The sequence below is a fragment of the Hydra vulgaris genome, chromosome 04 (assembly GCF_038396675.1).
Source record: "Hydra vulgaris chromosome 04, alternate assembly HydraT2T_AEP".
Lineage (NCBI taxonomy): Eukaryota > Metazoa > Cnidaria > Hydrozoa > Anthoathecata > Hydridae > Hydra > Hydra vulgaris.
In genome coordinates this window covers 33,162,837-33,179,713 of record NC_088923.1, presented here as the reverse complement: position 1 = coordinate 33,179,713, position 16,877 = coordinate 33,162,837, and the positions used below count along the sequence as shown (strand labels likewise).

The window sequence follows — 16,877 nt, the reverse complement described above, 5'->3', positions numbered from 1 at the left end:
TAAATATCGCCTCAGGTATTACAAATTAAGTAACATTCTTTAAAATATAAATTGATGTGCGCAGTACTAATAATAGTAATAATAACAAACATTAACTTTTTTTGTACATGATGGCTATGTAAAGTAAAAAAAAGGTTGTTTTTTTTAAGATCATGCATAAAAACATAAAGCATAAAACAGACAGCTTTTTATTAATTAAATCAATAAATAATGTTATATGGCAATAATTCAAGACAGATGGCGATTAAAATTGTTATTGTGTCGAAGCGCGTTAAAAAGCATATTTAATATTTCCTAATTTATGTCGTATTTGGCAAGTATTTTATATTTCTTTTATCAAAAAACTAGCAAAATTGACAATGAAAGGTTTTTCGTTAAACGATATCAATTTCAAAATTGACTCGATAATTTTTTTTTAATCTTTAACAGTAATTATTTAACTTTAAAAATAAAATAATTCTACAATGACGTTATTTACTAAAACTTTTTGGGATTAAATGCGCTTGAATATAAATTATAAAGTCTGTAGATTGCGGCATATATTTTAAAGACTCCGAGAGAATTGCTACTTTGGAGACGGCAAGCTTTGAGTAAAACAACAAAGTTTGTTTTTGTTGGTTCACATTTATTATTTTGTTTTACTTCAAAAAAATTTTGCCTAAACATTTTTTTTTATCATTCTTTTTAAAATAAACACAACTTGTCTCAGCACTTTGGGATCCCTTTAAGAGCCATTGTCTGAGAAATCGAGGCAAAATAAGCAAATTCTGGAAGTGATGTCTTCATATTGCCCTTATTTTCAGATATTTTGCAGCAGACAATGAAAGTAGGCCACTGGTAAATTTTTTTTCGAAAATTCTTATTTATTTTGGAGATATTTGGTCCCAAAATTTGGCCAATTTTGTGAAAATACTTGCGCATGGAGTGCAATTGCTTCTTTAAGAGGCAATTTTAGCAACATGGTAATGACAGACACATTTATTTTTAATTTTTCTGCTAATCTGGGTAGATTTCTACAGTAAAAGTAAAAATTCAACATAGTTACATTTTTGGTTGTCTAGAAGTCATGGTCCGAAACCACAAACTTTAAAATTTTACTTTGAAATTTTAACTTTTAGCTCTAATATCTCTTTAGGCCATTACTTGCACGTAGTTTACTTAGGTGTTTTTGAAAGACACTAAAGCATACATTGATTTCATAGAACACAATTTATGTGCATGCAAGGCTGTGAAAGAGTAACATGCCAAAAATCACTTTTTTGCGTTCAACATGCTTCATAGATTACCCATAACAACCGTGGTTTTAGGTCTGCCATGAATAGTATAAGTTATTTAGTTTTCTTAAATATGCATCTTCCACTATCTGAAAAAAATCCATGTGCTCAAATGATAAAAAGCCTACAGAAGTCCTGGAAATAGCCTTATTTTGCCAAATTTTTACTAAAAAAATACCCTAACGACGGCATAGATAAGCTTAGCAATGGCTACTTTACAGCCTTAATAATTAATTCTGTAATACAAAGTACTTAACAAAAGGTTCAAGTGATGTGATGATAAAAATGTAAAATCTAAATTAACTGTTAGAGAAATCCAAACTTTGGGACCCAATGTCTCCAAAGTAAATAGGAATTTTTGAGAAAAAATTTACCAGTGGCCTACTTTCATTGTCTTTTACAAAATATCTGAAAATGAGGACAATTTGAAGATATCACTTCTAGACTTTGCCAGATTTCTAAGACAACAGCTCTTAAGTTTTCTGTTTTCTTTACTTACATATAAAAATCCAACTTTATATTGTTTAGCGGTACCATGGCCCCCACAAGAAGGGGGATGGCAGTATTGTAGCACTGGGGCCCGAAGGTAAAGAGGGCCCAGTGGTAGTAACCGGAAAAATAGTAAATCCGAGTAAAATATTGTTTTAAATTAAAAGTAAATGTGAAAAGATAAGAAAAACTTTTGAACCAAAAACATTGTCTAAAATTAAAAAGTAGAAAATAAACAGACATTTCAACAATTCAGGTAACCTTGTTTTTTTTATTTATTTCATATATATTGCTGTTTTTTTATGTTGATTTCTTGGAACAATTCCTGAAGCTAAACTCATCTTCATTATAAAGTATAAGTTATTAGTTGTTAACTTTAACAAGTAGCTTAACATTTATATTTGCACTTAAGAGTGCTATGGTCCTAAAACTATTATGCCGATCGTTGTGTAAACTAATTCGCGCATTTTTCTCATATAATAGTTTTTTCTTCGTTAATGAATTGGTTAGTATAATTTGGTCCATAATCTTTCAGGTTAATCACTGTACATTAGTTAAACTTTGTTATCAAATCAATAAACTAAAAAAGGAAAATAATTTATTCTGAAATTATTTGAGTTCAGACATATTATTTGAAAATATTATGATTCTAATGTTCCAAAACTAAACTTTTACTTCCTTAAAAGATACATTTTATTGTTCAGGATTTAAATGATGTCTCGAAAGGAAAATTATTTTTCTAAATTGTCAAATTATTCAAACAGTGTCAAACTCAAATTACAAACATAAATCTGGAGCTCAAAAGAGAAAACTTAAAAATGAAATAAAATCAAAAGAATCTCTTGGTAGTCAATCAATAACTAAATTTTTCTGATATGGAAGAAAAGATTCTTCTAATGGTAAAATTGAAGATTGCAGAGGGCATAACTGTAGCATTGATGTCAGAGCTGAAAAACATTTTGAAATAAATTCAATAGGTGAAAAGTCAGACAAAAGAAATGCGCATGGATCCAGTGCTTCTGATGGACGAAACACAAGATTAGTCTAATGATGGAAGTATCCCTTAGATACTTTTGATCACGGTTTGATCTCTCTAAAACTAAAATCTCATTCTTCATCGTCAGAATACCCTTATCATTGTACCTCTTACAAATACATAAAAGCTGACTGAGACATTTCCTGTGACTTTCTTTGTGATGGTCCTTGGGTAGAAATCTTTTGTCTTCCTGCTGACAAATGCGCTTCTTATGTAAGTTCTTGAATTCAGGCTGGCATAGATTATTTTATTCCCTCTCAACAATTTCATGTCAAGTGTCATTCTTCTCCATGGTTTTCCTCTCATTGTGCTGCTACAATTTCCAATTGTAACCATTACTTCCACATCTATCGCCAAAACAATCCTTTAGAAAACAGATGTCTGTTTACTATTACCAGAAACCATTGTAAAAATGTTTTGTCTGACACCAAAGCCTGCTGTTCTCAGGTCACAAAATATTGTATTTCATCTTAAAAACTAGATTCCAGAGACCTCTAGAGAATCTTAACTGTGTCTATAATAAGGGCAAACCTGTTATTTCTCTACTTTTGCATGGTTCAAGTTTTGTTACATCATCTAAAGCAGTGGTCGGCACCATATTTCCAAAGGGGCCCACTTGCAAAATTCTTGTTTTAGTTGCGGTCCACAGCAATAAATGAATTATATATAAAATAGGTTATATTACCTATATAACAGAATATAGTATAGAATTAGATTTTAGAACTAATAATTGTATCAATACAAAATACATACTTAAGAAAAAAAACACATAAAACACAATTAAAAATTTGGTGAGTATTTTGTTGTTGCAGCTAGCACAAGGTCATTCAAATGAGTGTCAGTCAGTCTTGTTCTGTAAACATTTTTTATTATTTTCATGGCTGAGAATGTTTGTTCGCATTGGTAACTAGTGCCATACATACAGATAAGTCTATTTGCATGTTTTTTAAGAACTGGAAAACGTTCCTTCATGACAGCATGCCAGAAAATAATTAAATTTTCACCAAAAGTGCCATCTTCATCTTTTTTTGGTGCCTTTCTTCTCAACTCGTTGTCACATTGAAAGTTAATTAGTTCATCCTCTGCTTTTAAAATATCAGCTTCTTCAAAGTCCTTTAGAATACTAATATCATTCATATCAAAGTCAAATGGATAACACAAAAAAACCGTATGCTTTTTTAAGTCTTCAAATTCATTAAATCTGTTTTCAAATTGATCATACAGAGCAGTCACTATTAATAAAAATGGCGATAACATTTCCCTTGATGGTTGACATTCATTTAAAGTAGGAAAATGAGTACAACTACCAGATGCAAATTGAGTTTTGTACAAATTAAGTTTTGTCTTCATCACAGTGATATGGTTGATCAAATCACAAACCAGCACACGACGGCCTTGTAATCTCTTATTTAGAACATTGAATTGTGCTGTGATGTCGCAAAGGAAAGCCAGTTTACACTTCAACTCTTCAATAGACATTTTAATGAATAAAAATTTTTGAGTCATCATGAACTGCAGTACACTTGGCAAACACTTCCAAAATCTGTTAAGAATATTTCCTCTTGATAGCCACCTAACCTGCAAAAAATAGACAAACATTTTGTTCCATTAGCGCACGAAATTGACGTTGTTTGAGTGCATTGGAACGTATATGATTGATTGTTTTTACTACAGCTGTCGTTACATCATCAATTGTTGCAACTTTAGCGCACAGTGCTTCCTGGTGTATCACACAGTGATATGACATAAATTTGTTAGGAAACTCACCACTATTTTTCAGCAAAGTAACAACTCCTCGAATTCTTCCAATCATAGCAGGAGCGCCATCTGTGACAACTGAAGATATTTTTTGAAGAGGCACTTCAAATAAACAACAATTCGTAGTGATAAAACGTGCATAAACACAGAGTTGTGCTTTACCGACAAGGTCAGTAGACTCATCGAGAGCGATACTCACAAATTCAGCTTCTGACAGATTGTTTGACAATTGTTCATAAACATTAACAACCATTTTCTCAATTTTTCGAGTAACTGTACGCGTGGACAAGTGCATACTTTGAAATTTGTCATGAATTTTTTTATCATTTGGGAAAAGAAATTTTGATGCTTCAATCCTGCATTCTTTGATTATTTCACCATCAGTAAATGGTTTCAGGTTTTTTGCTAATATCCATGACACCATATTAGAGGCACGAGTTTCACAATCAACACTGCTAGACATTTGTTGAAACAAATTTTTCTGTTTTTCTAAACAGCTTTTCAATGAGTCGTATTTTATTTTTCTGGTTGTTGAATCAAGAGGATATTTAGTATTGTACAATTCATGTTTTGATACGAAATGACGTTCAAGCTTGGTTCCTTTCAGTTCACTAACAGTCTCATTACATATTAAACATAGAGCATTGTTACTTGGTCCCTCAGTGAAGAAATAAATCAGCTCCCATTTTTCATTCCACTGACGTGCATATTTACGCTTCGCTTCATGTTCACCTGGCATATCTTTGCAAGTTAATGTGTGTATTTATCAGAGTTGCAACTTCTGAGTAAAGCATCCAAACTCGATAACCGGTTACTCGATAACTGGTTATACTCGAGTGATCTCCAGAGCTGTTGTCTATACTTTTTAAAACTATTTACAAGTGCTTGTTGGAGTCTTGTTATTCCTGTTTTTAAAAATTCTGAAGAGCAATCTGACTCGTCTTAATTCCGTCCCATTAGTCTTTTTCCTATATCAAGCAAGGTTTTTTAGTTTTTAATTAACAAACACTTAATCTTTTATCTTGAATCTAATAACTTGTTTTCCGATCATCAATATGGATTTTGATATTCTTGTTCGACTGCTGATTTGTTAACATTAATAACTGATAGGTTTTATTGTGCATTAGATAGATGTATGGAGGTTAAGGCTATTGCTTTTGACATTTCAAAAGCCTTTGATAATGTTTGAGATGCTGGTCTTCTCCATAAGCTCTCTTCTTACAATAATAATATCTTTAAGATTATTGATCTTACCTCACTAATTGTAGTATTAAAGTTGCCCTTGATTGACAGCGTTCTTCCAGAACGCTGTGTGATAGAACCTTTTGTAACTTCAGGGGCTCATCAAGGTTCTATCCTTGGCCCTATACCTTTTTTAATTTATATTAACTATCTCTTTAGGTCTGATGTAAAATCCTAATTTAAAGATGTTTGCTGCACTCCCCCACTTTTATTAATACTAATTTGTTAGATAATGCATGTTTACGTTGTTTATAGAAAGTTATTTACCAATAAATTTTTTTAATGTTCGCAGATTTAAAAAATACCTGCAGTCCAATAAGTAGTTTTAAAATAATTGAGTTATTTCATTATGTAAAAAAACTGTTTACATGCCTAATAAAAAATTTAAGTTACGTTGGCCGTTAACTGTTGTATTATTATCTAGACGAATCAAATGTTGAAAGATTTACTTATTGCTATATGTTATATGTCCAGGGTTGTTATGGATCTAGTCAATGTTGGTTTTTTTAATTTAGCGCTATATTTTTAAGATAATTGTTATAAGTAACCTTGGTTTTGTTCAAGTTTGGGTAACAATTTCTTTTTGTATTGATTGATGTTTTTAATCATATTATGATTTGTCATTGTTTTGAAAACATCAAGATTAAACAGTTAAATTTTTAATAAAAAATTTAAATTTTACCATAGATTTTAAATTAAAGGGCCTTTACCATAAAGTTAAAATCTATGCAACAACTTGTTATCTACTAATCAGTTAAAGATTTGAAAGATTCAATTAGTTCATCTTTAGAGCCAAGCACAGTAGGGTGCATTGAGAAAATAAAAGTTGAATTCTTTAAATGTAATAGCAATAAAAAGTTGTCTTTTGTTTAAAAATTATCAAATTCTAAATTAAAAAAAACTAAAAAAATTAAACAAAAAAACATTATACAATATCAGAAGATGAAAGCTGATGAAGTTTCAAGAACTGAAAATCAAAACATATCTAATACTAGTAATACCAGCATTTTAATATGGCGAGAGTTCTGAAACTGAAGATGAGAGTGAGTTAGGCAAAGTTTCTGAAAGTGAAGCTGATGATAATATATCTGCACATGACACTGATATGACTGTTTTTAAATCTTCTGCACTACAATCACCAAGGCTATGACTTTGCATGCCAGCATTGATAAGAGCATGCGACAGTCGTGGATTCTCTGACAGATTAGCCACAGCTGTAGCATCAGCGGTTTTGGAAGACTTTGGACTAGAAACAGCAGAGAATATACTCAATGTTATCAATCAGAATAAGGTGCGGCGTAAAGAATTAAGTTTTGTTATAAAATAGCACAAGCAGGAGATGTTATAAAATGGAGGTGTTATAAAATTGTTATAAAATAGCACGAGACAAGTTAAAGTATGTCTGATGCCTCTTTTACAATGGACGCATGGATAAAGCTTTAGTGAATATGAAAAAAGTACCTTAGTTTGAAAATATTACCATTAAACAATTGCCGCAAAGCACATATTTTTAATAAAAGAGCCTGGTTCTTTGTATATTGGTCATATATTGTTGTCTAATGGGGTAGCAGTCGAAATCAAACGAAGTGTTGTATATTGCTTTTGGGAGAATAAAATTTTGTTAAATAAACTAATAGAAATTGGATGCGATGGTACAAATGTCAACACCTTACGATCTAATGGTGTTATCAGACTGATAGAGAAAGAAGTAGGAAGACCATTGCAGTGGCTAGTATGTATATGTCAGCCTCATAGCAATCAATTGCCACTGCTCTATTTATTCTAATACCTTGATGATCCAACAACCAGTCCTAGTGGATTTATATATAGACCTATAGGTACAGCATTATCAACATGTCAACACTTGACTGTAATTCGTTTTGAAAAAAAACACATTAATTTGTTTAAGTTAGAGTTGGAAAACCTCAGCACGGATCAAATATATTTATGGGAAATCACAAGTGCTGCTTCTCTTGGTGAATGCTCGTCAGCATTGGCGCAATGGCTCCCATGTTCTGATTACATCAATCTCATTGATTGGTAAAACACTAAAATTACTTAACCTCCATTGACGTTTGACTTTTCTGACACAGTTATTAAAAAGATCATTACTGGTAAATCAACTGTGAACAATTATCCCAAGTTTCCGTGTCACATTCAAGCTGCCGAATGTTGCGTTAAAGTTGTTGCTGAAGCATCAGCAGCAGTGTGTGGTCATAAATCAAGAGATGGATTTATTCAATTGAAATTAGTGAATCGAAATATAATGCCTATAATGCTTTTAACACTAAGGCAGAATACTGTGTTGCATAATTTAATGTTAACATTGGCATTTCAGCATTTCAAGCATTGCTTTCGACTTGTTAAATTTTGTTGTGTTAAATTTGTTTATTTTATGTCATAAAGTAAGGGTTATTGTTTACTTTTAAACACCATTGGTAATACTGTAACGTGTTGTAATATTTAAATATAGATATGAACCAACTTTAATAAATTATAGTCTTTTTTTTAGTTTTGATGGTTCTTTTTTGAATGACAGGGGATGCTAAATTAGTATATAACTGTAATATAATTTTGAAAAAAAAAATTTCAAAGTTATATCACAATTTGATACTACTTTATTTTATATTGTTTTTTGGTTTAAAATAATTGATTTCCCTAAAAAAAGTTATGGTCTTCAGGTGCCCTAAGGGGGTAAAAGGGGGCCAAAAAGATATTTGAATTTTTGTTTCAAAATTATTTTTTTGCAAAAAACATTTAAAAACTCTAAAAAAAAAAAAAAATTAAAAATTAAGCATTTTTTGGGCCTTTTTTTTAACCCCTTTGGGGCACATGAAGAGCATTATTATTAATTTTTTTTAGAATTCAGTGATTTTAAACAAAAGGCAACTTTTTCTTGCTATTACAAATTTTGACTATTTTTTTTGTCACCTAATATTTTATTGCACCCTATAGGGTGCATTAGGCCTAGTGCACAGTGGACCAGAATTCACTTATAACAAAACTAGTAACTAGTCATATAAAAATGATTTTTTTTGCACTGTTTACTAATTTCAGGATTGCGGTTTCAATTGTGACATTATATTTAATTTTTAATTGCTATGGATATCTAGATTACTTTGCAACCACATTTTATTAACCATAATAAATATTGACTGGACAAAAGTAATAACTTATTAAATATTTATCAAATTACTTTTATAACTACAACTCTTTATACTATAAATGTAGTGTCACTATGGACTTTTTATTTGGTTGATAATGATACCTGAAATGCCTGGCAACTGTGTTTTTTGCATAGTTTCTACCTTAAGTGAATTTTTAAAAAATTGTAAAATATACTTATATTGATGTGGCAGTCTGATTAAAAATTATTTTTAATCAGGCTGCCTTTATTTTTTATTCTCTTTGTAGCAAATTTTAGAGCTTTTGCATATATGCTACCTTTGTCAAAGATGCTTCATGAAAGTAGACGAGTTAATATTTGTAGTTAAGTTCATGTCATTTACAACTGCATTCAAAGTATTAGGATCTTTTTTTCTTGTATTATATATGAATAAATATCAATATATTTTATGTTTTAACTACACTATACAAAAATATAAATTACACTTACACATTTACAAAATCTTATATATATATAGGTATTTTAGGATGTATAAATATTAAAACATGTTTGTAACACTAGTATAAGTTTCACTAGGACCCAATTATTTCATAACCATTTAGAATAAAATACATATAATATTTTTGACGCATAAAATTTAGATACATTGTTTAACTTTGAAAAATCATTATTAGAGACCATGCGGACATCAGCAGATAATAAACCAAATTTATATTGATAATGTATTTATTGAATAATCTATTTGAAGTCTCAAATTACTGGATGACCATGGACTGCAAAAGTATTTGATTATATAAGTGAAATTTTAACTAAAAAAAACTTTATATATGCTGTCATTTGAAATCAATTTGTTTGACATAACTTACATGCAAAATAATGTTTCAATAACTCGTTTGAAAGATAATGGTAGATTTTATTTAATTATGCATTAACAACTATTTTATGCTTATTAGTAATGTTATCAAATTTCAAATAAAAAAAGTTTCTTCTACAGTTTAAAAGCATATAACAAAATAATTACACAAAAATATATACATTTTATAAAAGCTGAATGTTTAGGCTGGTAATAATGGTATATATTAATGTAGTTTTTGTGAATGTTTTTACTTTTGTCCACTACTTGGCTCAGTGTAAGACAAAGTAGAGTTCTGGTAAAATGAATATTAGAACCACATGTTATGGATTAATTTAAGCAATATTTTTGTGGTTGTCATAAAATTGTGCAAAAAATACAGTAAAATTAAAACTCTTTTGTAAATTGACATGAATGTTTCTGGACCACAAGCTGTAACAGAGTTAATGTTTGTAATAACTTTAGCAAAAGATGCAAGAGTGGAACAACAGTTTGGAAGAACAGCATTATATAAAACATTCAACTCTTCCTCCCCTTTGGCTTTTCAATCCTAAAACTGTGATGATGATATATTTTGCTTAACAAAGTTACTTAATGTATAATATACAGCATGTTAAAGATAGACAGGTATAAATAATTTTTTTACTTTCAGGCAGTTAGACTTTACCTCCCGTGTTAATAGTAAGGAAAACTGTCGAACACTAGAAGGTAAATTCATTATTTTTATAGTGAAAGTAATAGGCTATTTGAACAATATATAAATTACTAAAATAAATTGTTTTTATAAAAATGGTATAAACTAAACATTTTAAATTTGTTGTGAAGTAATGTATTTAGAGTACACTAAAGTATGAAGTTACCAAATTGTGTTTTATTACCATACTCCATCTGGAATTACAAAATAGTATTTCTGTAAATATTTTTGTATATTATTTAGTGACATCCAAAAATGTTATAGCTATTTAGTATTGAATTCTAAAAATCAAATAATCACTTATTTTGCTTTGTTTTTTCAACAAAGGTTCTAAAGAGTTATAGTCAACTGTCATGGGTTTGGTCTTGGTCTTGAAGCTTGGAGTCTTGGTAATGATCTTGAAAACCTTGAGTATTGGTCTTGATCTCGGGCCTTTACTGTTATTTACTTTTCTTGATCCTTACAAAAAATATAGATAATAATAATACTTATTAACAATAAATGGTTGGTTACCTTAACCTTTCACTCTCCAGAAGATTTGTACCTAGAATGTTGTGTGTTATTTATCTATTTCTATAATTATCATATCTATTTCTTTATGCATACCAGTCTAGACTGTCAAAGTGAAGGGGTTAGCGCTAGAAGTTCTAAAGTCACAAAATAAATGTTTTGAGAAAATCTACTTTGATCAGAGATATAACACTTCAAATTAAGGATTTAAAATGGCTTATCAAAGTAGATTTTCTCAAAACATTTATTTTATGACTTAAGTACTAATAGCATTAAGTCCTTCAAGTATAAATTGTGAAATTACGAAATTTAAGTACATTAAGTATTTAAATATAATTTTTGAATATTTATATGTTATTTTTTTGTAACTATAGTATGTGGCAACTGGTCTAGCATGTCTGTTAAATCAAGCCTTGTTTTAAAGCGTAAACTGCCGCACCATTTACATACGCGCCTAGGCATTTAACATAAGCTGTAAGCCATTTTGGTCGAGCTCCTTTTTATCAGTTTTTAATATTTAAACAAGTCTTGATATATCGTTTAAGCAGTAAGATAAAAGAAGTAATTAACGTTATAGGTTTGATATTCGTTGCTATTTACAAATGTAATAAGTTTAGAAAAAACAAAGAAAATTTTTATTCTAACTTTTCCATCAAAAATGTTTTTCAGCAAAAGAAAAAAAAAGATGTTATACACCACTTGAAAAAGAAATCATAAAAGAAGCATATTAAAAAAACCAAATTTATCAAACCCATTTATCATCTTGGAAGAGCAAAAATATTTGTTTAGACAATTTCTCATAACAAAAAATTGCAAAAAAAAATTACTGAACTTTTTTAAACTTAGAAAATAATATTTTATAATAGTTTAGAAAAATGGTACTTCATAATAGTTACATCAGCTTTATATAATTAACGGATTGTGTGATGTCAAAAAAGTGAAAACAGAAATTTCCTAATAATTTAGAAAGAATTTTGAATAAAAAAGTTGTTTATTAAATTAAAAAAAATTAGAATTTTTTTTCTCGGTTTTTCTTCCTCCTTTTCTATTTTTTCCAAAAAAATAAATTCCTTGTAAAAATGTTATAACTTATAACACTGGATCAAAAATATACATATAAAGCGTACATTTAACTTTTTTGCCTAAAAGCAAATGAGAGTACAATGGTATTTTTTTAATAAATGTTACTTAATAACTTAAATCTTTGTTTGTCACAAAAAAAAGCGCTGGTATAGTAATTAAATTAAGTTTTTTTAATTTGCAACAAGTAATATTCTTTGTTTGTTAATAATTTTTTAAAAGTAAAAAATCATTATTCGCCAAGTCCCAATTTTAAGAAATAATAAAAAAAATATTAAGATATTTAAATTCATTTAAATATCTTTATATTTTTTAATATTACATAATTTAATTTCATTCTTTTCTCAAAACAAATATTGAGAAAAGAATAAAATTAATTTATGTTCAATGATAATAAAAAATATAATATTAAATTTAATTATTTTATATTAAAAAACAAAAAAAAAGTTAAAACAAAATAGACATTCCACAATATCACAAAATCAGGAGCTAATGTGCTCAGCTATTTTTTTTATTTAAAACAAGGTGTGCTATATTTATCCAATGTATATAGGGTCAATATTCAGTAATGGCAACCTAAAAGTGTCTGATGTCATCAATTTTTCGCCAACTTTTTTTCTATTTTTGTAGTAACCCCTTTGTATCAAATTTATTTTGCTGACCTCTAACAGTTTATTAATAAAACTCTAACTATTTATTGACAATCTTATTTTTCCTAATTCGACTTTAATTTGATTTTAAAATGTAGTTGCGTTTTATAATAAAGTAATGTGATTAAATGATAAAATTACAAATCAGCAAATGGCCTAATAGTATTCTTCTAAAAATCTAAGTCTTGATCTTCGTCTTATTCTTAAGTTGAATTTTTGATGTATTGGTCTTGGTATTGGTCTTGAAATCTCAAGTCTTGATCTTTTTTTTATTTTTAATATTTTGATTTACCTCTAACAAGGCTGCAAGCAACCGCTATTAAGTTGGGAGTTAATAGGAAAAAAAAGAATATAGTTTAATCTTTTTAGGAAATGGTTGACAGAAAACTTGAAAATTTGTAGGTTATATGAATCAGGAAAACATGAAGATAGGAGAGAGTTCTAAAAGGTTGAAGTGCAAAGTAAAAAAGATAAATGAATAAAAGTTTTTAGAACAGATACAGTAATAAAATGAGACTTTGCTGAATGACGAGTCAAATAAGAATTATGGGACTAGAGATCATAGCTCTTTCCCAGACGGCACATCTGGTTTTAATCTCGGAATTAATACCCGTATAAACACGTGTTTGTTACGATCCAGGCGTAAACCAAAAACACGTGGATTTCACGGGAAGTTTAACTGGAGTTTTACACGTGTTTTCTAAGGTTTCAAACACGAGTTTTTTTATGTTTTAAATATGTGTTTTTGAGGTTTTAAATACGTGTTTTTGAGGTTTTAAACTCGTGTTTTATGAGGTTTTAAATTCGTGTTTTCTATAGTTTAAAACGGACTTATGGCATTAAATAAAGTTTCCAAACGGAAACTTTATTTAATGCCTTAAGTTAGTTCAGGCATAAGTTTTCCAAACTTATGCCTGAACTAACAGCTGTTCAGCACGGTTTAATGATAAACCAAAAATACGTAGGTTTTGTTAGACACGTTTATAGCTTTAAACATGTAAACCTTTTTTTATATATACTACATTATATTTACGACAATTTTGTTGTTTTATTTTTGTTTTTTAAGGTAAATTATTTTACAATAATACTACAACGAAAAAATAAACAAAGAAATAAAAAACCAAATCATTAAAAATAAGCTAATAAAAAACGTTTGGCACATGGTTACCATACATAATATTTAATTTCGATTGATCGCCTCTTCCGTCATTATAAAATCTAAAATCGTATAACAATACGCTTTCGCATTTTTACAAACAATTCCAGTAGCATCAAATGTTCTTTTTAATTTTTCTTAAAAGTCGGGTCTCGAACTTTACTAATTCCTCAATTGAGGTAACCTGTTCAAATTTAATTTCATTCAACTCTTTATCTAAAAACTAATGCAGTAGCATAAATTTCTTTTTATGTAATGGTGTGATACAATCACTTTACGCTAAAACATGGCATCATCCATGGGAGAGGTTTCGTTTGTCTGATTTTTTGGTCGATCTGTATTGGTAATGGTTTAATGATTCGCCAAGTTTTATAATAAATAACAAAATAAATGATTATCTTAGTCTATTGTTTTGTATTGTACCTAAATAAATGCACTATAAAAAATGCTGTTTGAAAAAACCAGAGTGATGATTCGATGGAAGAGTAAAATTGCTTTTTTCCTTATTAATCACGCTTGTTTGTGTCTGTACATTTAAACGGAATCGACCCTTCATTCTTCTTTTCAAATTGTTTTTTAGAGCCTACTTCAACGTAAATAAGAGACGCCCTTTAAGAATTTATGAAACCCATTAAGAAACATAATTCATCAAATATACTATTGTACTTTTTAAATATTATAAACTTTTAAATTAAATGCAAATAAGTTATTACTTTGGAAAGACCCAGAAGCCCGAGTATGCACAAGTATTTTCATTAGCATTTGTACCAGGATGTAAATCCTCTCTTAATTGATTTTTGCTTATAAATATAGAAATCTTTAAAGGTTGATTCGAAACCATCTCATTTAGGTTTTGTTGCTTGTTAAAGTGCAAATATCCTGTTTTAAGATAAATTAGACTAATATACACTCAAATATAGGTAATAAATATAAATATAAGTTATACATACATTTAAAAAAACCAAATGCACACATGCCCCCTGTTCATTAATAGTCACCTACCTTAATCAACATTAATATTATTATCTTCATTAAGTTTCTGAAGTCTTCTATAAATATATTGTCTTCATCTAGATTATGTGATAACGGTAAAACTCCTAAAAGATAAAATTTGCAAAAACAAAATTTACCAGAAATATTAGTGTCATTTTAAATCTCTATATACACACAAACAAAACAAAAAAAGTTCAATATGTGCTAATGCATATCACTAGCCATAGTCTGCTTGATAATAGACCATTACCTTTATCAGCAAAAAAATATATCATTTCTGCAATTAGATAGATTATGTAAGAAATTTTCTTGCTGGCTTCAGCTCATGCCATATTTTTAATACTGCTGACTCATTTTTGTATCTTCTCAAACAATTAAAAATTAAATTAACATTTACATAATAATTTTCAAATATAAACAATTGATTCACAGATAAGTAAATTTACTTACGGACAGTATTTTGCAACAAAGTATTACTAGATTTTGGTGTCAATATTGGTAGAGAAAGTTTATTGAAGCATAGGTAGTAAATTGGTGCAGCCTCGCAGCTCGAAGACAAATTTAAACATTCAGGAAATAAATTCCAGCTAAGGCTAATCAATATTTTTTCATATATTCTTTCTACTATGCTGAACTTGTTCTTTTCATTTTTGTTAAATAATTATTATTAAAAGGATATCCTATAGCATTTAGTACACACACATTTATATAGGAACAACACTAGTATTTTTCAAATATATAACAATAATAACAATACTAATAATAATAACAATAATACTGTTAACACAAAAAATGTATTATATATATATATAATACATTTTCATCGCAAAAATACATACAGATACAGATACACACAAATATACATACTCCGAAACAAACACACATATGTGTGTATATGTGTATATATTACGTATACATAACATATACATTTATTTACAAGTGTATGTATGTATGTATGTACATATATATATATTTTCTTTTTATACATACATACATAATATATAGACTTATACATGCACACATATATACATATGAATACATAAATAAACACATACATATTTTATATATGTATTATACATACATATATAAAATATACATTGTATAAATTATATAGATACACAATTGTGTATGTATATAGATACACGTGTGTGTCTATATATGTTTATATATATATATATATATATATATATATATATACACATATATATACACACGTGTATATTTATATATGTGTGTGTGCTTGTGTGTGTGTATATATATATATATATATATATATATATATATATATATATATATATATATATACATATATATATATATATGTGCATATAAATACACATATATATATATATATATATATTTATATATGTGCATATAGATATATATATATTTATATTTATATGTATATATTTAAATATATATATATATATATATATATATATATATATACACATGCTAGTACTTAACAAAAACTGAATTTATTTAACATATAATTTTCTCGACAAATGTTTTCCTGAATGTTCTTGATACACACTCTAAAACCTTCCGAATAATAAAAATGCATTAAATTTAAAAAATCGCGTGCTTTTAGTAATGGTTTCACATTCGTTGCGAAAACTTCTAATAATTTAATACTCCATTTTTGTAACTGAAAAAGCATCACTAAAAACTTATTATCCGAACTGGTTTTTTGGTAAAATATAGCAGTTAATTTCACGGAATCAAAACCCTATTCTTGACACGTGTTATTCTTGGTGTTTTCGGGAGTTTTAAACACGCAACAGAAACCACGCGTAACTTTTAAACGAGTTGTGCCGACTGGGTTTGAGCAGTGACCATGATAGTATTTATAGAAAAGAGAAAGAGTTGCAACTTTATGACAATGGGAGAAAGGCTCACGCTTGGCAGATAGAACAGATCCAACTACATTAACAATGCATTTTTGGACCTTGTCTAGAAAAGAAAGAACAGCCCAAATATGGCAACAGTATTCTATGCATGGGCAATTAAAAGGT

At 28.5% G+C, this 16,877-nt stretch overlaps 1 protein-coding gene and 1 long non-coding RNA gene across 3 annotated transcripts in view; one reads left to right on the top strand and one right to left on the bottom strand.

Annotated features, from left to right (window-relative positions):
* LOC100215604 (uncharacterized) overlaps window positions 1–16,877 on the top strand; it is an 82,981-nt gene that overhangs the window by 29,403 nt on the left and 36,701 nt on the right. The window contains exon 7 of the mRNA XM_065796123.1: window positions 10,432–10,487. Coding sequence (XP_065652195.1) covers window positions 10,432–10,487 — 56 coding nt within the window. The remainder of the gene's footprint in view (window positions 1–10,431; window positions 10,488–16,877) is intronic.
* LOC136079767 (uncharacterized) lies at window positions 14,612–15,450 on the bottom strand. Of its 2 annotated transcripts, XR_010638200.1 has the most exons (4): window positions 15,313–15,448; window positions 15,113–15,224; window positions 14,872–14,966; window positions 14,612–14,748 (listed from the first exon to the last, which is right to left on the bottom strand). It is a non-coding gene; the product is annotated as an uncharacterized LOC136079767 (long non-coding RNA). The 2 variants fall into 2 exon arrangements; XR_010638201.1 differs by lacking the exon at window positions 15,113–15,224 and having other exon boundaries at window positions 15,313–15,450.